This window comes from Budorcas taxicolor, chromosome 8 (genome assembly GCF_023091745.1).
Source record: "Budorcas taxicolor isolate Tak-1 chromosome 8, Takin1.1, whole genome shotgun sequence".
Classification (NCBI taxonomy): domain Eukaryota; kingdom Metazoa; phylum Chordata; class Mammalia; order Artiodactyla; family Bovidae; genus Budorcas; species Budorcas taxicolor.
Genome location: NC_068917.1, coordinates 85637412 through 85657475, shown reverse-complemented (window position 1 = coordinate 85657475; position 20064 = coordinate 85637412). Strand labels below are relative to the sequence as shown.

General features: G+C 40.2%; 1 protein-coding gene across 1 annotated transcript in view; it reads left to right on the top strand.

The window, feature by feature from the left end:
• Nucleotides 1–19697, top strand: part of HSD17B3 (hydroxysteroid 17-beta dehydrogenase 3) — a 50256-nt gene extending 30559 nt beyond the window's left edge. The window contains exons 6-11 of the mRNA XM_052645322.1: nt 552–587; nt 2135–2169; nt 3275–3356; nt 3859–3924; nt 7289–7438; nt 19587–19697. Of these exons, the coding sequence (XP_052501282.1) occupies nt 552–587; nt 2135–2169; nt 3275–3356; nt 3859–3924; nt 7289–7438; nt 19587–19697 (480 nt within the window). The remainder of the gene's footprint in view (nt 1–551; nt 588–2134; nt 2170–3274; nt 3357–3858; nt 3925–7288; nt 7439–19586) is intronic.
• The last annotated feature ends 367 nt before the right edge of the window (nt 19698–20064 follow it).

Genomic DNA, 20064 nt, shown 5'->3' with positions numbered 1-20064 from the left:
TTTCTGGCATGAGTCTGTGTCTCTTCATTAAGCTCATTGCATTCCTGCTTCTCTTTATTTGTGTCTACATTTGTACTTGTCTATGTGTCTGCCCCTCTTTCCTTCTTTGTGTGTCTTGGGTGATTCTAGTAGTTTCTTTATCTGGCTTCTGTAGTCCAGAACCTCTACCTTATATTATGCAACCATTCATCTTTATAATCTTTATGTTAGTGTCTTCTAGACCCACATATACTAACCTCCCTTTCTTCAGCTGGAAATTAACCATCTCCCTTTGAGCAACAGTGTCCATATTCCTCCCTAAATTTTCAAGGAAGCGCTTAATTGACTTCTATTCAAGATCACATTCTTGGAGACTCATAGTGTAGATGTCAGATTCTTCAGTTCTAGGGCACTGTTGCTGAATATCAACTTGGAGTGTAGTTTGCAGACTACGTGATACAACCATTCAGGCACACACTTTTGTCCACTTCGTGGAGCTTTAGCACTGAATATTTCTCAAGAGAATTTCTCAAATGATCCAGCTAAATCATGACTGTGATTATCTATTACAGAGCCTCATCCACTGTAACATCACCTCAGTTGTGAAGGTATGTGATCAATGTAGGTGCTCAGTGCATTAAAATGTAGTAGCCGTTGGAATTTGGTGACTCAGGAGAACTGGCCCCTTCCCTGTAAATGTCGAGTTCTTTAAAATTGAACTGTACTTGATTGAAAGACTATGCCGTAGCCTTTTAATCGTCTTAGTCTTTTTTCATCAAGAAAATACAGTGGATTCACTCTCCCTAGCATCTGAATCTTATTTCTGCATTCGGTTTTGTCGTATGTCAGAACATATGAGGCCTGATGATGGTGAAACTTATTCAGGATTCCAAAGCAACTTATAAAAATTAGTACCTTCCTCTGATTTTAGTTTTTGTAAATAGAGGAAAGATCACTCTGTTTGGAAAAATGACAGAGACTGTAGCTTGAATTTTATAGACTCTTGTTAAAACAATATTTGTTGAATTGAAGTTCAAGTGCCTATGTATTCTGATTCCAGATCAGTTACTAGTTAATTAGACAGCATTGGGCATGCTATTTAGCTCCCTTGAACTTCATATTCTTCATCTGCTATTAATGTATTGAGGCTTGAAGTAAGTGGTATGTCAAGTGCCACTTAGCCCCAAAAGATAAAGTCTGTCACTGTTTCCATTGTTTCCCCATCTCTCTGCCATGGAGTGATGAGACCAGATCCATGATCTCCGTTTTCTGAATGTTGACTAGTATCATTTAGTTATTCCAAAGGAACCATCTGGAAACACTAGAGTTCTCTATCAAGGGCAAAATTGGAGAATGAGTTGAGGGCAAAGGGAAGGTAGGATAAGAGACTAAATACTGGAACGTTTGAGACAGGGACCCACGAAGTCCAGTGTTGTCTCTCTAATTGGGATCACTCACCCAATCAGGCTTTTGGGAGACTGAGAAATGCTGTCCAACAGTGCCCCACCTTAATGAAGTTGGGAGAATCAAGGCAAGGGTGTTGCTCCAGAACTGGCAGGGAAGACCTCTTCCAGGGGCAGTAAATTGGAGTGGGGAAGGGATTTTTCAATCCTGTTGTAACTCCAGCAGACCAGCAGATGTGTATCTAGGGAGCTATTTCATAGACCGCATGCAGGCTAACAAGGCTGTTGTTGAACTGAAGAGATGTCCTTCTTTATCTCGTACCTTGTTTATGAGATGGGCACTTGTTAGGTTTCCTGACGGCTCCCTAATTCTAACTCCTCGGTGAGTTTTACAACGGCCAACCTACTTTTACCCCTCTGCCAGAATGAAGGGAGTCTGGGAGCCTCAGTGTTCGTCCGTAAGTCAGTTCCATAGCTTTTCACTCCATTTTCCACAAAGACTTCAGTTTTAGGAAGAAGAAACTAGAGGCCTCTGAACTGTTTGCCATTTGTTTACGGTGCCTTCGGTAGGTTCCAGCAGACTCTAATGTTGCCAAAATTACCTCCAATGAGTGTCAGCAGACTTTCAAGGCCATTTGAGAAGCTGAAGTTCTTTCTCCAGTTTCTTCCAGCACCTATTTCCCAAATTCCTACTGCCCATTGCTAGTTTGTTTCTTTAAAGGGCAGGGCTTAACTTGGGCCTTCTCTTATAGATGACACAGCTGATTCTGAAACACATGAAATCAAGGTAAGTTCTTTCCTTGAAAAAGCTTGGAGCAGCCTGTGCTGCCTGGTCTGGCAGTCAGCTGACTTGGAATCAGGGGGACAAGGTTCATCTGCTGCTGCTTTAACAAATGATAAAACTGTGGTGAGTGGGACATGGAGATAATGGTTGAAAGCCTAACATTCTGGACCAGGCCAGCTTTGCCAACAGATAAGCATATTCGAAGGTCAAATGTAGCATATACTGGAGGGCGGAAGAAAACAGCAATTCCAGCAGACCTTGTATTAAAAAAAAAAAAAAAAAAAAAACTAACTCACAAAGAGCTTAAAAGAAACTTCAGAAGTTGGCCTGAGACCATTTCTTTGTTATTATGCATTTCAACTCTTGTCAGAATGAACACTCCAACTTAGGAGTAAAAATCACTATCCCATCAGCGTCTCTATTTATTCCACATTTTAAATCATCCTAGTACAATGCCCATTTGGGAACTGGTTTTTCTCAGGTGGTATTCATTAAAGCAAATGGTTGATAGTTTTATCTTCCCTAGAGAAAGAAGGGGCTTGGCCCTGGTATTCAAATTTGAAGTTTCTTGGTTTTTCTGGATTGACTCCATCTATTAGGGAAGGGTTAAAGATACTGAACTTCCAAAGGGTAAGAACCTCAGAGACTTGTGTAGGAGTGCCTGTGTAAGCTGATGATGGACTGTCAAATTCCACCCAGGACAGGATTCTACATATGACATCTTTCCTGTTGTGGGTCATTTTTATGAGTCAGAAGGGACTTTGAGCTCATGTGGTCACACTTGAGAGAGAAGGCTCCCTTCCCCCTTGAGTCTTGTCTGAGCTGAGCTGGTTCTCTGCATTTTCATGGGGGATCTTTGCTGTAGCTGAGCCCCTGTTTCCTTGTCACCAGCCCTTGAGGTCAACTGGCTACCAACTGACATCACTGTATGGTAGGTTCACGATGGAGGTGAAGTTGGACTCAGTTCTCAGAAGCAAAATGCTTAGCACACACACAGAAACCTAGAGAGGATGGAAGTTTCCTAGTGTTCAGAGTCCCTTTGTTTTCTCCCTTCTCAAGGTGTAATCAAGTATCAAAGTAACTGAAACTTTGTTTCATTGCCTGTTAGGCAGAAAGGCCTCATCTTGAACATATCTTCCGGGGCGGCCCTCTTTCCCTGGCCTCTGTACTCCACATATTCAGCTTCCAAGGTGAGTGACAGATGTAGTCCCAGTCTCTGTCTCCTTCTTCCCCTTGGTTTTCCCATTTAGCACTTTCCTTCAGATCATCTGGCAAGCTGATAGGCAGATTTGCCTAGAGGCCCTCTTCTAGGTACAGGGAGCTAGTCCACCAGTATCTGGGTGCAAATTTGAAAAAGATGTGCCCCTGGGGTGATTGAAGCCTTGCAGTAGCACGGCCAGGCAGTGCAGCCCCCTTTCACTTCTTTGCCTGGGAGCAGGTGCACTCTTCATGGCAGCAAGTAACATTGTATTGATAGTTTCTTTCCATCCCAGAGACCTCCCTGGGGTGGCCCTAAGTAGGTATTTATTACAAAATGTATATTCCTGCTCTTTGAGGAAGCTCTTCCCAGACCAGGAAATGAAGTTCTATCTAACTCCCAGCAAGGCGAGCTCTCTTGGTGTCCTTTGAAATCTGAGCAAGTTGGCTCTGAGAGAGAATCAAGCCCTTAGGTGTTTCTCCTTCTTGTTCCAGGCTTTTGTGTACACATTTTCCAAGGCACTGCAAGCAGAATATAAGGAGAAGGGAATCATCATCCAGGTGAGGTCAACAGTTCTGAGTCCTTGGGAATGGGAACTCTGGACCCTGTGGAGCCAGGGCCACTCCTTCCGGCAGGATGGGCTGAGCATGTGTGACTGGGAGAGAGGGTCTGTATGACACCACGTGGGTTCCTGTGATCCTTGAGGTGGCAGCGGGGGCAATATGGTTCTGCCTGTTGCTGCCCTCATCCATGCCCTGAGTGCCGGAGAAGGAAAAGGGGTGGGGTGAGTGAGTGCTCAGAAACGCTTGCTGCCTGATGCTGCCATCAGGACAGAAATTAGGGTCTTGTCTAACCATCCTTTACTCTCTGACCTAGATCCAGAAGATAGGCTTGTGTGGGAGGAACTATGTGTGGGGAACAAGCAACAGAAAACCGGGTACTTGGTCTAGGTTGGAAGAGGGGAGAGAGTGCTGTGTTTGGTTGCTGTTCATCTGTGATGGGCCACAGAGACTCCCACACTCTGGTTCTTGAGCAGCTGGGGAAGAGGTGCTCTGCTTTCTCTTTCTCCTACAGTGACAGCACAGTCATGGAGCTGACCTTCTTTGAACTGTAAACAGAGCTGTATCATCACTGCGGTCTTTAGCCTGAACAATATGCCATGTGCTTTCTTTGGCAACACAGTTAACTCTTAAGTGGTTTCTGGAACTTGGAATAAACAGTTTAGAGAGGTTTTTTTGTTAATTGTTTGTGGAGAAGTTTGATGACATACTATCATATATGAATAGGGCTTCCCATGCAGCTCAGTCAGTAAAGAATATGCCTACGATGCAGGAGACCTGAGTTCAGTTCTTGGGTCGGGAAGATCCCCTGGAGAAGGAAATGGCAACCCACTCACTCCAGTATTCTTGCCTGGAGAATCCTATGGACCAGAGGAGCCTGGCAGACTACAGTCCATGGGGTCGCAAGAGTCAGACACCGCTTAGCAACTAAACCACCACCATATATATGAAAAAGTCACACTCATAGTTATAGTTTTAAAATTAGTGCTATACATACCGATTTTCAATTAAAACACTCGGGTGGCCATTCCTATGAATTAACCAGCTATAGGATGAAGCTTATTCGATAGGCGGGTGTGAGTTAATAGTAGGAACAGTGCAAATAAAAGCATCTTCCCAGTTATAGTGAGTACAGTCCCATTCTCAGCCTTGCTGAACTGAAGTCTTACTTATCAAAGATTTTCCCCTTCTATTCATTCTCCACCTCCTAGCTGAGGACAGATTCCTTTGGCAGTTGTGTTATTCTGCATAAGCTAATTTTGCTGCAGTAAAAAATAATTCCTAAAATTTCATTAATTTAAAACCACAGCATGCTTGGGGCTGGTGCACGGTGATGACCCAGAGAGATGTTATGGGGAGGGAGGTGGGAGGGGGGTTCATGTTTGGGAACGCATGTACACCCGTGGTGGATTCATGTCAATGTATGGCAAAACCGATACAGTATTGTAAAGTAAAATAAAGTAAAAATAAAAATTAAAAAAAAAAAGAAAAAAAAAAAGAAAACCACAAAGATATATTTCTCATTCATGCTACATATTCACTGTGAACTGTCAGAGGGGATTAGTTCATTGCAGTGACACGGGTACCTAGGCTGATGGAGCAGCCTCCATCTTGAATATTGTCACTCGACTTGTCAAAGAAAAAGTGCTACAAGTTCAAGAGAACTTCCTTTGATAACCAAGGGCTCTGGGTCAAACAGGTCACCTGTCACTTTTACTCATACTCATTGGTTAGATCTGATTACATGGTCCCACCCAACTATAGGCACCCAGAAAGTGCAATTCTATCACGTGTTTGGAAGAAAGAAGAACTAGAAATGTTTGGTGAGCAGTGCTAATGATTACCAGAGCCACTTGCTTCCTAGCCATGTGACAGTCTCAGCATCATCTTGAGCTTGATAGCTGTGGGCCAGAGATACTGTAGCTGCTAAGTCAGTGGGTTCTGTGGAGCAGAAGATGTGGGGGAGGTGGGGTAGAAGAAGGGAGCTCCTTCTCTCATGCAGAAGCTTTGGAGCTGCTACAAGTCCTGGAAAAGACTCTATGATGTTGTGAAAACTAACTGGTCTCTCCAAACATGTAATTGGTACTCAATGAATATTTGTAAAATTCCTGAGGAAGTGTGCACTGTATACTTGGGTTTGATTTTCAAATCCCAGTGCTGCCATTTATCCTCTGAGTGATTTTGAACAGCCAGCTTAAACTCTCTGAGCTTGTCCCCTCATCTGTAAAAAGGGGTTTATAATAGCTGCTTACTTATCTGGGTTACTGTGGAGATCTAGTGAATAAGTAATTATGCAAATTTTTACCAATATTTATTGAGCCCTTGTTTTGTACAGAAAGGTGTTTTGTCAACCCAAACTCACTGTGGGAATGGAAACACTTTTATTATTTCCCTATCTGAAAACTGAGTTTGAAAATGGGTACTTCTTATGTTTCTCTAACAGTACACTTAGAGATCTTTGGAAGAAAAGTATTATATAAATGAATAAGTGTGTCAATTTCCATGAGAACAAATTGAATTGAATTGAGTGACACACATTGGATTCAACTGTGAAACAATGTAATTTCAAGTGTGATTTTAAAAAAAGGGATGTGAAGAAAAAGAAAACAAAGAAAACAAACATGGATTTTTTTTTTTCCCCCTAAAGATACCAAGGTCTCTATGTCAAGGAATAAAGTAGGAAACCCCATCATGAAACCTCATGCCAGGCCACATGTGGTGAGACCACTGGTGGAAGCATGGTGGGGTTTTTTTTTTTTTTTTTCCTTGCCAGAATAGGAAAGATTATGAGGCATGGGCCATTCCTGGCTCCTAACTGAAGTGTGAAAGTGGGAATCTAAAGTACTTGAAAGTGCTCCGACTTTGGTCACATGTGTTAGAAATAAACTTCTGCAATATCTCTGCCAGATAAAACATAGAACATACAGTTAAATTTGGATTTCAGACAACAGATAATATTTTGAGAATAAGTATATCCCATCAATACTTGATATATCATTAAACTAAACATTTTTCCATTGTTTGAACTTCAAGTATAATTGGATATCCTGCATTTTCACTTTCCAAGTGGGGGAACTGGCTTCTAAGAGCTCATGTTCTCACTCACCCTATGTGTACTCAAACCACCTGAGGGAGTGTGACTAAGGCCTCATCCGGGTTGGTTGCTGAATTAAGCCAGAAGTCAACCTTTCTGATCCCAGCTCTGTGCTGGTTCCACACCTTTAACTATTCTATGATCACATATTGTCCTGAGACTTTTTAAGGGAAGAACAGAGTTCAAACATGGAGGGATAGTAACATGGGTGTTCATTTCTCGGGGCTGGGCAGATTGGTCCTGCATCATGGTTTTCATTTCCTGTTGTAGGTGTTGACCCCATATGCTGTTTCAACTCCGATGACAAAGTGTCTAAATACCAACATGATAACCAAGACTGCTGATGAGTTTGTTAAAGAATCACTGAATTATGTCACGATTGGAGACGAAACCTGTGGCTGCCTCACCCATGAAATCTTGGTAACTGATAACTTCTTTCTTGAAGCAAGGCAGGACAGGCATGCAGGTGGCCCCAGCAGAGATTAGTCAGCTTTTCCTTGCTGTCGGAGCTTTCAGTAGATCTCTGTCACACAAGGGTAGTGATGCCAGAGGTACGCTGCTGAGGGTAATCCCCTCCATGGACAGGCATATTTAGCAAGGGCAAGGAGAAGCTGGAGGGCCGGATGTCCAGCTGTAGATAACTCTGAAGTTGGCATATCTCATCCTTGGGTGCCTCACCTCTCCCCTCAGAAAGTAAAGTGATCCCCAGAGCTTTGCGAAGGTCAGACCAAAACACAAGGTGCTTCTTCCCTGTAGGGGCTGTCTATGTTCTTGGCCTTCTGTGCCAGTAAATGTTTAACTTTCCAGGAAAAAAACAAAAAAAAACAAAACACCTTGATTGTAGCATTTACTGATTATCATGACTGATGTGAAGCTACCAGTGTGTTGTCAATGCACATGAATTCAGGAGGAAGCTCACAGTTGGCTCTCATGAGCAAGTACAAGACGGTTCTTGTACACTATGGACTCCATCAAATGTGGACATAAAGTCTGAAGTATGTGGCATGAGGAGTTCTGGCCATCCCTGGGCTGTTTTTAGGGAAAAAAAAAACAAACATGAAACAAAGGTAGAGGAGTTGCATACTAATACTGAAAACAAACAAATGTTGCCAGGATAGTTCTGTTTCCAGCGTCACCAAAGAATTTTAGCCAGATATTTACTTTTCTTTTGTATATCAACTTTCTCCTCTACTTCATATGCTTTTCTACTGTGGGAATTCAGTTCAGTTCAGTCACTCAGTTGTGTCCAACTCTTTTGCGACCCTGTGGACTGCAGCATGCCAGGCCTCCCTGTCCATCACCAACTCCTGGGGCTTGCTCAGACTCAGGTCCATCGAGTCGGTGATGCCATTCAACCACATCATCTTCTGTCGTTTTCTTCTCCTCCTGCTGTGGGAATTATCTCTTTCTCTCTCTCTCTGATGCTAGAGGGATTCATAGGGCAGCGTACTGAATCCTCCTAAAGAGTTCTACTTCGGTTCAGCAATAGAAATTCAGCTAGAGGAACACTTGAACCTTGTAGGGAGTATCGCTGTTTCTTCAGGCAACTTGAGCCTTGTGATTTTTGCACTCCTATGCGGTATCCCAAAGCAGGAAACTTAAAATGGTTTCTGGGATGTTTTGTAGGTCGATTGAGGAATGTTGGATTAACAGGATGACACTGTGGATGAAATAATTGCTTTTACCTAGACCTGTCTTATAGGACACAAATGTAATTTGAGGTCAAGAACCTTCCAAGGTCTGTGCCTCTTGCCTCATATGTATGTAAATAGCCTTCTGTGTCTCAACTTGCGGCTTCCCCCCTTTTTCAAAGTAAATACTCCACGATAATAATTTACACCTTGCTCTTGCCTGGAGAATCCTAGGGTCGGGGGAGCCTGATGGGCTGCCATCTATGGGGTCGCACAGTCAGACACGACTGAAGTGACTTAGCAGCAGCAGCATGACTGATTCTGGAGAAGGAAATGGCAACCCACTCCAGTATTCTTGCCTAGAGAATCCTGTGGTTCATTAACTCTTTAAATAAATTTTTTCTTCCAGTTTTATTGGGATTTAATTGACATACAGCATTCTATAGATTTACAGTGTACATCATAATGATTTGACTTACATGAAATGATTAGTGCAATAAGTTTAGCGACCATTCATCATCTCATACAGATACAAAATTAAAGAAATAAATTTTTTGTTTAATGAGAACTCTTAGGATTTACTCTCTTAACAACTTTCATGTATATAATACAACATTTATCATGTTGTACATTATATCCCTGGTACTTTCTTACCTTTTGAGTGGGAGTAAAATGGCACCCCACTCCAGTACTCTTGCCTGGAAAATCCCTCGGATGGAGGAGCCTGGAAGGCTGCAGTCCATGGGGTCGCTGAGAGTTGGACATGACTCAGTGACTTCACTTTCACTTTTCACTTTCATGCTTTGGAGAAGGAAATGGCAACCCACTCCAGTGTTCTTGCCTGGAGAATCCCAGGGACGGCAGAACCTGGTGGACTGCCGTCTATGGGGTCGCACAGAGTCGGACACGACTGAAGCGACTTAGCAGCAGCAGCAGCATGTACCTTTTGACTACCTTCATTCACATACCATATCCTCATCTCTGGTAAATACAAGTCTGATCTCTTTTTCTATGTGTTTGTTTGTCTTTGAAGAATAGTTGACTTACAATTTTAAGTTAGTTCTTGTTACACAACGTAGTGATTAGATACTTCTATAAATATTAAAGTTTTCACCGTAAGTCTCTCACTACAGAAAGATATTATATAATTATTGACCATATTCCCCACACTGTCCATTTCATGAATGTGACACATTTGTTTTGCAATTATAAGTCTGTGCCTCTTAATCTCCCTCATCTATTTTTCTCCTCCCACCAACCTCCCTTCTGGCAACCATGTGTTTGTTCTTTGGATCTATGTTTCTGTTTTGTCATGTTTATTCATTTCATTTTTTAGATTCCACATATGAAAGAAATCATAGAGTATTTGTCTTTCTATCTGCCTTATTTTACTTAGCATAATACCTTTTAGGTGTACCTACGTTGCCACAAATTTTATTAGTTTTATGGCTGAGTAAATTATATATAATATATAAATTATTACACTAATTATTGATAAATAAATTATTACATCATATATATAATATATATATCACATCTTATTTATCCATACATCTACTAATGGGCACTTAGGTTGCTACAATATTTTGGCTACTACAAATGATACAGCAATGAACATAAAGGTGCATATATTTTTCAAATTAGTGTTTTCATTTTCTTCAGGTAAATATCCAAGAATGAAATGGCTGGATGCTCTAGTAGTCTATTGTTAATATTTTAAGAACTCTTCATACTGTTTTCTATAATATCTGAGGGTTCCCCTTTCTCATATCCTCGTCAGTACTTGTAATTTGTTGTCTTTTTGACAATAGTCATTCGGACAGGTGTGAAGTTCTATCTTATTGTGATTTTGATTTGCATTTCTCTGATAATTGGTGATGTTGAGCATCTTGTCATGTGCTTGTTGGATATCTATATGTCTTCTTTGGGAAAATGTCTATTCAAATCCTCTGCCCATTTTTTCTTTTTTAATTAATTTTAAATTGGAGTATAGTTGATTTACAATGTTGTGTTAGTTTTTTCTGTACAACAAAGTAGGTCAGTTATACATACATATACCCACTCTTTTTTAGTTCTTTTCCCATATAGGTCATTACAGAGTATTGAATAGAATTCCCCGTGCTATTCAGTAGGTTCTTATTAGTTATATATTCTATAGATAGTAGTGTATATATGTCAATCTCAATCTCCCAATTTATCCTTACCCCCTGCCCCTGCTTTCCCCCCGGGTAACCACAAAAATTTGTTTTCTACATCATCTGTGACTCAACTTCTGTTTTGTAAATAGGTTCATCTGTACCATTTCTTTGGAGTCCACATACAAGTGATATTATGCAGTATTTATCTTTCTCTAACTTCACTCAGTATGATAATCTCTAGGTCCATCCATATCACTGCAGATGGCATTATTTCATTCCTTTTTATGGCCAAGTAACACCCGATTGTATATATGCACCACATCTTATCCATTCCTCTGCTGATGAATGTTTCGGTTGCTTCCATGTTCTGGCTTCTGCCCATTAAAAAAATATTTATTTATCTATTTTTAGTTGATTGGTTTACAATATTGGTTTGACTGCTGTCATACATCAACATGAATTAACCATGGGTGTACATATGTCCCCTCCCTCTTGAATCTCCCTCCCACACGTTGGTTGTTTTTTTTGATGTTGAGTTTTATGGGATCTTTGTGTACTTTGGATCTCAACCCTTATTGGACAAATCTTTTGCAAATATTTTCTCCCATTCAGTAGGTGACCTTTTTGTTTTGTTGATAGTTTCCTTAGCTGGGCAAAAGCTTTTTAGTTTGATATAGCTTCATTTGTTTATTTTTATTTTTGTTTCCTTACCGGAGGAGATATATGCTAAGATATTATTAAGACTGATGTCAAAGAGCACATTGCCTATGTTTTCTTCTAGAAATGTTATAGTTTCAGGTCTTATATTTAAGTCTTTAATCCACATTGAATTTAATTTTGTGTGTGCTGGGAGAAAGTAGTCCAGTATGATTCTTTTGCATGTAGCTGTCCAGTTTCCCCGACCCTTTTTAATGAAGTGGGTGTCTTTCCACTCTTGTATATTATTGTCTCCTTTGTAATAGATTTACTGCCCATGTAAATGTCAGTTCAATTCTCAGTTCTCTGTTCTGTTCCACTGATCTGTCTGTTTTTCTGACAGTACCATACTGTTTTGATTACAGTAGTATAGTTTGTATAGTATAGCTTGAAATTAGGTAGCATGATACATAACTTTGTTCTTTTTCAAAGTTGTTTTGGCTATTCTTTTGTGTTTCTATGAAAATTTTAGAATTATTTGTTCTGCTTCTTTGGAAACATGTCATTGGCATTTTTATAGGGATTGAATTAAATCTGTAGGTTACCTTGGGTAGTGTGTTCATTTTAACAATGTTAATTCTTCCAATTCATGAACATGTTGTATCTTTCCACTTTTGTGTCATCTTCAGTTTCTTTCAGCAGTGACCTATAGTTTTCTGAGTATAAGTCTTTTAACTCCTTAGGTAAAAGGTCTTTTTTTTTTTTTAATGTAATGGTAAATGAGATTGTTTTCCTAACTTATCTTTCTGATAGTTTGTTGCTATTGTATAGAAACACAGCAAGTTTCTGTGTATTAATTTTGTATCCTGAAACTTTACTGAATTCATTGGTGAGTTCTAATGGTTTTCTTGGGTCTCTTTAAAATTTGCTATGTATACTGTTTTGTCATCTGCAAACTGATAGTTTTACTTTGTCCTTTTCAACTTGGATTCCTCTTGTCTGATTGCTTTGCTAGGACTTCCACTAATATGTTGAATAAGAGTGATGAGAATGTTCTGACCCTAGAAGGAATGCTTTAAGTTTTTCCCCATTTAGTATGATGTTAGTGGTGGGCTTGCCATATTTGGTCTTTTTTATGTTGAGGAAGTTCCCTCCATACCCACTTTGTTGAGAGTTTTGTTCATAAATGGATGTTAAACTTTGTCAAAAGCCTTTTCTACATCTATTGAGATAATTTTATGATTTTTATTCTTGAATTTGTTAATATGGTGTATCACATTGATTGATTTGGGGATATTGAACAACCCTAGCATCCCTGACATAAATCTCACTTGATCATGGTGTATAATCTTTTTAATTATTGTTGAATTTACTAATATTTTGTTGAGACTTTTTGTATCTATATTCATCCTATAATTTTCTTTTTTGGTGTGTGATATCTTTGTCTGGTTTTGGTATCATAGAATGAGTTTATATATATATACACACATATATATACTATATTTACATATATATATGTATATATATACACATACACATTTACATATGTATTCTTACATATATATACACATATATATTCTTTTTCAGTCTTTTCTATTATGGTTTATCACAAGATATAGGATCTTGTTATTTATCTACTTTATATATAGTAGTTTGTATATGCTAATCCCAAACTCCAAATTTACCTCCCTCCCCCCTGCTATCCCTTTTGGTAGCTATAAATTTGTTTTCTCTATTTGTGAGTCTATTTTTATTTTTAAAATAAGTCCATTTGTTTATTGTTTTTTAAGATTCCACATGTAAGTGATATTATATGATATTTATCTTTGTCTGACTTACTTCACTTATTATGATAATCTCTAGGTCCATCCACGTTGCTTCAAATGAAATCATTTCATTCATATATATGTATATATATACACACACACATCCTCTTTATTCATTCATCTGTCAATGAATATTTAGGTGGCTTCCATGTCTTAGTTATTATAAATTAGTGATGCTGTGAACATTAGGGTGCCTATATTTTTTCAAATTCAAGATTCTCTAGATGTATGCCCATGAGTGGAATTGCTGGATCATATGGCAACTGTATTTTTAGTTTTTTAAAGACCATCCATATTGTTTTCCATAGTGGCTGCTCTAATTTACATTCCTATCAATAGTGTAGGAGGGTTTCCTTTCCTCCACACCGTCTCCAGCATTTATTATTTGTAGGCTTTCTAATGATGGCCATTCTGACTCATGTGAGGTGATTTTATAGTTTTGATTTGCATTTCTGTAATAAATAAGATGTTGAGCATCTTTTCATGTACCCATTGGCCATCTGAACCATGAATATTCACTGGAAGAACTGATGCTGAAACTGAAGCTCCAATACTTTGGCCACTTGATGCAAAGAGCTGTCTCATTGGAAAAGACTCTGATTCTGGGAAAGGTTGAAGGCAAAAGGAGAAGGGGGTGGCAGAGGATGAGATGGTTAGATGGCATCACTGACTCAATGGACATGAATCTGAGCAAACTTAGGAAGATAGTGAAAGATAGGGAAGCCTGGGATGCTGCAGTCCATGTGGTCACAAAGAGTCAGACATGACTTAGTGACTGAACAGCAACAATGTTTTCTTTGAAGAAATGTCTACTTATGTCTTCTGCCCATTTTTCAGTTGGGTTGTTTGGAGTCTTCTGAGTTATAGGAGCAGTTTGCATATTTTGGAAATTAAGCCCTGATTGGTTGCATTGTCTGCAAATATTTTTTGCCAGTTCATAGGTTGTCATTTTGTTTATGGTTTCATTTGCTGTGCAAAAGCTTGTAAATTTGATTAGGTCCCATTTGTTTATTTTTGCTTTTATTTTAATTCCCTTGGGAGATATTGGGAGTCTTTTTAATTACTGATTCAGTAATTGGTCTGTTCATAGTTTCTGTTTCTTCTTGGTTTAATCTTGAAAGATTGTACATTTCTAGTGATTTGTCCATTTCTTCTTGGCTGTCCATTTTATAGGCATGTAATTGTTCATAGTAATATTTTATGATCCTTTTTATTTCTGAGATGTTGGTTGTAACTCTGTTTCTGATATTACTGATTTGGATTCTCTTTCTTCTTTTTTTGATGAGTCTGGCTAAAAGTTTATCAATTTTGTTTATCTTTTGAAAGAAGCAGATATTAGTTTCATTGATTTTTCTATTGTGTTTTAGTCTCTATTTCATTTATTTCTGATTTGATCTTTATTATTTCTTGGCTTATACTAACTTTGGGTTTTGGGTGTTCTCTTTTTTTAGTTCCTTTAGGTGTATGGTTAGATAGTTTATCTGAGATTTTTCATGTTTCCTGAGATAGGCTTGTCTCATTATAGACTTCCCTCTTGGAACTGCTTTTGCTGTGCCCCTGGATTTTACATCATTATTTTTGCTTTCATTTGTCTCCAGGCAGTTTTTCGTTTCTTCAGTGCTCCACTAGCTATTTAGTGGCATGTCATTTATGCCACTAAACAATGGTCCACATGTTTGTGTTTTTTTCAGTTTTTTTTGCTGTAGTTGCTGCTATTTGATTTCTAGTCTCATAGTGTTGTGTTTGGAAAATATGCTTGATATGACTTCAGTCTTCTTAAATTTCCTGAGACTTCTTTTGTGGCCTACCATATAATCTATCCTGAAGAATGTTCCATGTGCACTTGAAAAGAATGTGTATTTTGCTGCTTTGGGAAGGAATGTTCTATATATACATGTATTAAGTTCATCTGTCCTAATGTGTAATTTAAGGTCTGTGCTTCCTTATTGATTTTCTGTCTACATGGCCTGTCCGCTGATGGACAGGTGAGTTGTTTAAGTTCCCCCACTATTACTCTGCTGCTGTCAGTGTCCCTCTTTATGCCTGTTAATATTTGCTTTATGTATTTGGGTGCTCTTATGTAGGTTGCACATATATTTACAATAGTGATATCCTCTTGAATTGATCCCTTAATTATTGTATAATGTCCTACTTTTTCACTTATTACAGTCTTTGTTTTAAAGTCTATTTTTCTGATATATGTACTGTAACCTGACTTTCTTTTTATTTTCATTTGCATGGAATACCTTTTTCCATCCCTTCATTTTCAATCTGTATGTGTCCAAATTAATTAATTAATTTGGTCACAGTGCCACAGTTTGTGGGACCTGAGTTCCCTGACCAGTGATCAAACCTGGGATCACGGCAATAAAAGTGCTGAGTCCTCACAACCAGACCACCATAGCGTTCCCTGTGTGTGTCTTTAGATATGGAGTGAGTCTCTTGCAGGCAGCATATATACTGGTTTTGTTTTTATATCCATTCCACCACTCTGTGTCTTTTGATTGTAGCATATAATTCATTTACATTTAAAGTAATTATTGATATGTACGTTCTGCCATTTGAATTGGGTTATTTCTGTAGTTCCTTTTGAAGTTTTTGCCTTGCTTTTCTTTAATTTGGTGACAATTGTTAATGTTATGTTTAGGTTCCTTTTTCTTTTGTGTGTGCATATATCTATTATAGGTTTTTGGTTTGTGGTTACCATGAAGTTTATATATAGCTATCAAGGCCTGGTGTGCAGCAGTCCATGGTGTCATAAAGAGTTGGACACAACTGGGCAACTGAACAATATATATACATGGTTGTTTTAAGTTAATGATTTCTCAAGTTTAAACACATTTTAACAACTCTGCATTTTTACCCCCTGCCCCTCCATATTTACTTTTTTGACATTATAATTTGTATCTTTTTGTTTTGTTTATACCTTGACTACTTATTATGGATATAGATGCTTTTACTATTACTTTTTTCTTTTAACTTTCCTCCTAGCTTTATATGTGGTTAATTTACTACCTTTACTGAATCTTTGGCTATACTGATGAGATTTTTTTTATTTAGTACTTTTTGTATTTCTACTTGTGGTCTTTTCTTCTCTTCCTAGGGAAGAAGTTCCTTTAATATTTCTTATAAAGCTGATTTCATGGGACTGAACTCTTTAAGCTTTTGCTTGTTTGTAAAACCTTTGTTCTCACCTTCAAATCTGAATGAAAATCTTGCCAGGTAGAGCATTTTGCATTGTAGGGTTTTCACTTTCATCCTTTTCAATACACATGCCGCTCTCTTCTGCCCTGCAGTTTCTGATGAAAAGCTAGCTGATAGCCATTTGGGAATTCCCCTCTATGTAACTTGTTGCTTTTCTTTTTCTGCTTTTAATATCCTCTTTGTCTTTAATTTTTACTGTGTTTAATACTATGTGTCTTGATGTGGTCCTCTTTGTGTTGATCATGGTTGGGATTCTTTGTGCGGTCTGGACCTGGATATCTGTTTCCTTTCCCAGATTAGGGAAGTTTTTAGCTGTTATGTCTTCAAATATCTTCTCTTTATGTTTTCTCTTAAAAAAAAAATCTTTAACTTCTCACTCTGTTCATCTTTCGCCATTCTGCTCCTGAATTCTTTAAGCATCTTTCTGATCATTACCTTGAACTTTATCAGATAGATGGCTTAATTCCACTTCACTTAATTCTTTTTTCTGGTGTTTTATCTGGTTCCTTCATTTGGAACATATTCCTCTGTTGCCTTATTTTGCCTAATTTACTGTTTTCATTTCTATGTATCTGGTAGGTTGGTTAAATTTCCCTATCTTGAAGAAGTGGCCTTTAGTAGGAAAGGTCCTGTATATCCTAGAAGCATACTCTCCTCTGCTCAACAGAGCTATATATTCCAGGAGTGCCCCCATGCAGACTGTACAAGCTCTTCTGTTCTAGTGGGCTGATTACTGTGGGTGGTCTGATAAGCTTGGCTGGCTTCAAGTTCTGTCTTTTGCAGAGGCCGCTGGCTGGCGTGTGGGTCTGGGTTGTTAGGAGCCAGGTGGGAACTCCAGGGGTGTCCTAGGGCTAATCCTGGCTCACTGGTGTGTGCAGTCAGATTTAAGGGTGGCTGGTTGCAGGGCTTGGCATCCTGGATCTAGTGTAGGTCTACTAGTGGGTGGGGCTGGTTCTTCACATGGCTGGCTGCTGAGTCTGTGGTGTTCCAAAGCTGTAAGTGGGGTCTGATTCCAGGGCAGCTGTGAGTCCCAAGGTGTCTCAGAAGGGTACTAATGTGAGCCTACTGGTGGGTAGACTGGGTCTTGACATGTTAGGTTGTGGTAATGTTGCATTCTTGGAATTAGTGTCCATCTGCTGGTAGGGAAGACTGGGTTCAGGGGCTAGTGACAGCCCGTTAGTGGGCAGAACCAGGTCTTAGGTTCTCTGGCTGAAGGGCCTGTGGGTCTTAGAACTGGTGTTTGCCTGCTGGTGTTCAAGAGTAGGACCCAGAGTGTCCTGGAGCTAGTGACAGCCCACTAGTGAGTGGAACTGAGTCCCAGGGTCTCTGGCTGCAGGTCCTGGGAGTCCTGGAGTCGGTATTGGCTTGCTAATGGGCAGGTTTGGGCCTGACAGCTGACCATGGGGCCCTGAGGGTCTTGGTGAAAGTGGAAGTGAAGTCGCTCAGTTGTGTCCAACTCTTTGCAACGCCATGGACTGTAGCCTACCAGGCTCCTCTGTCCATGGGATTTTCCAGGCAATAGTACTGGAGTAGATTGCCATTTCCTTCTCCAGGGGATCTTCCTGACCCAGGGATCAAACCCGGGTCTCCAGCATTATAGACAGATGCTTAACCGTCTGAGCCACCAGGGAAGGTCTTGGAGCCAGTGCCAATACACTGGAGGTTGGGGCTGGATCCTAGAGAAGCTAGGTGTTCAGGAAGGTGTCCTAAGATAGCCACCCTACTGGTGGGTGAAACTGTGTCCCTGCCTGGGTAGTTGCTTGGCCTGAGGAGTCCCAGTACTGGTGCTGACGGGCTGGTGGGTGGGGCCACATTCTGACACTAAAAAGCTAGTTGGAGGATTCCAAAATGGTGCTTACCAGCATCAGTGTCCTTGTGGTAGAATGAGCTCTCCAAGTGGCTGCCCAAGGGTCTATGTCTCCAGAGTGAGCTCTAGTTGTCTCCTGCCTTTTTGGCAGGCTCTCTAAGATCAACAAGTGGGTCTGACCCAGGCTCTTTTCAAATTACTGCTTCTGCCCTGGTTCCCAGAGTGTGTAAGATTTGGTGTGCACCCTTTAAAAGTGGGGGTTTCCTGGTGGCTCAGTCGGTAAAGAATCCGCCTGCAATGTGGGAGACCTGGGTTCAATCCCTGGGTTGGGACGATCCCCTGGAGAAAAGCATGGCAACCCATTCCCGTATTCTTGCCTGGAGAATCCCCATGGATAGAGGAGCCTGGCAGGCTATAGTCCATGGGGTGACAAAGAGTCAGACATGACTGAGCGATTAAGCACACAGCACTTTAAAAGTGGAGTCTCTATTCCCTAACACCCTCTGGCTTTACTGAAAGTAAGCCTGCTGACCTTCAAAACTAGACATTCTGTGGCCTCGTCTTCCTGACAAAGGACCCTTGGGCTAGGGAGCCCAGTGTGGGGCTCAGACACCTACTCCTTAGGAAAAACCTGGCACTTGTAATTGTCTTCCCATCTGTGGGTCTCCTACCCAGGGGAAAGGGCCTTGACTATACCACGTTCCATCACTTTTACTCATCTCTTTGTGGTTTCCTCTTTCTGTCTTTAGTTGTAGGAGACTTTTTCTGCTAGATTTCAGGTCTCTGTCGTTAGTAGTTGTTCTGTAAATAGCTGTAATTTCGGGGTGCCTGTGAGAAGAGAGGGGCTCAGCACGTTCCTACTCCACCATCTTGACCAATCTCCTGTTCGTTAACTCTTTCATGCATTCAGGTACATCATCAGCATTGTGTCAGGTGATGGAAAGCATTTCTGATTCTTTCCTGGAATCTCATTTTAGTAGAACCTTGGTAGAATAAATATGAAGATACTGGGAGATCAAGGACCAAGAGAAAGGTGCTCACCAAGAGAAGGAAGATAGGGACGGTGTTACTATGGACAGAGTTCTCTTAATTTAGAAATAGACCACAACTGATCTGACAAGTGACCACTTTGGTTCCTGAGAAAACCTCATTTGCCAAGAAAGTGTCACAAGACATTGAAACTTTAACGACTACTTAAAAGGTTTGGTACTTAACCTCATTCATCAGATATGAATTTTTAAAGATGATGAATATACACTGAGATGTCATATTGCATCCTCCTTGCTCCTCTTCTCTCCCAGACACTCATGTTTTTGTCTATTCAAGGCTGCCATTCTGAGCCTGATCCCATCGTGGGCCTTCTACAGCAGTGTGTTTCAGAAGATGCTCCTGACTCGTTACGTGGACTACCTCAAGAAGAATGCCAACATCAGATAGTGCTGGTGAACTCGTGTGCCATCCAGCACTGCTTTCCTCACCAGATTCTGCGTTGGCCACAGAGGACACAGGAACAGACCAGTACCTTTTACTTCCCTGAAACTGGAGCATGCCAGCTGGTGAGCTGGTATTGTCTGGCATTAACGAAGGTGCTCCCCTTAGACATCTTCAGGCTCCAAGCACTGGCAGTGCTGGTGGCATCTGTCTCTTCTGAAACTGTCACTTGCATTTGTCGTGTGAGCAAAGATTATGTGCTGCTTCTCCGGTTATAAAAGGAGTCTTGGAGATTTGGTTGGAATTTATGGTACATTTAGGTGTTTTGGAGGAAAGCAGATACAGCACATAAAACTCACCTTTGTTTTTGCAA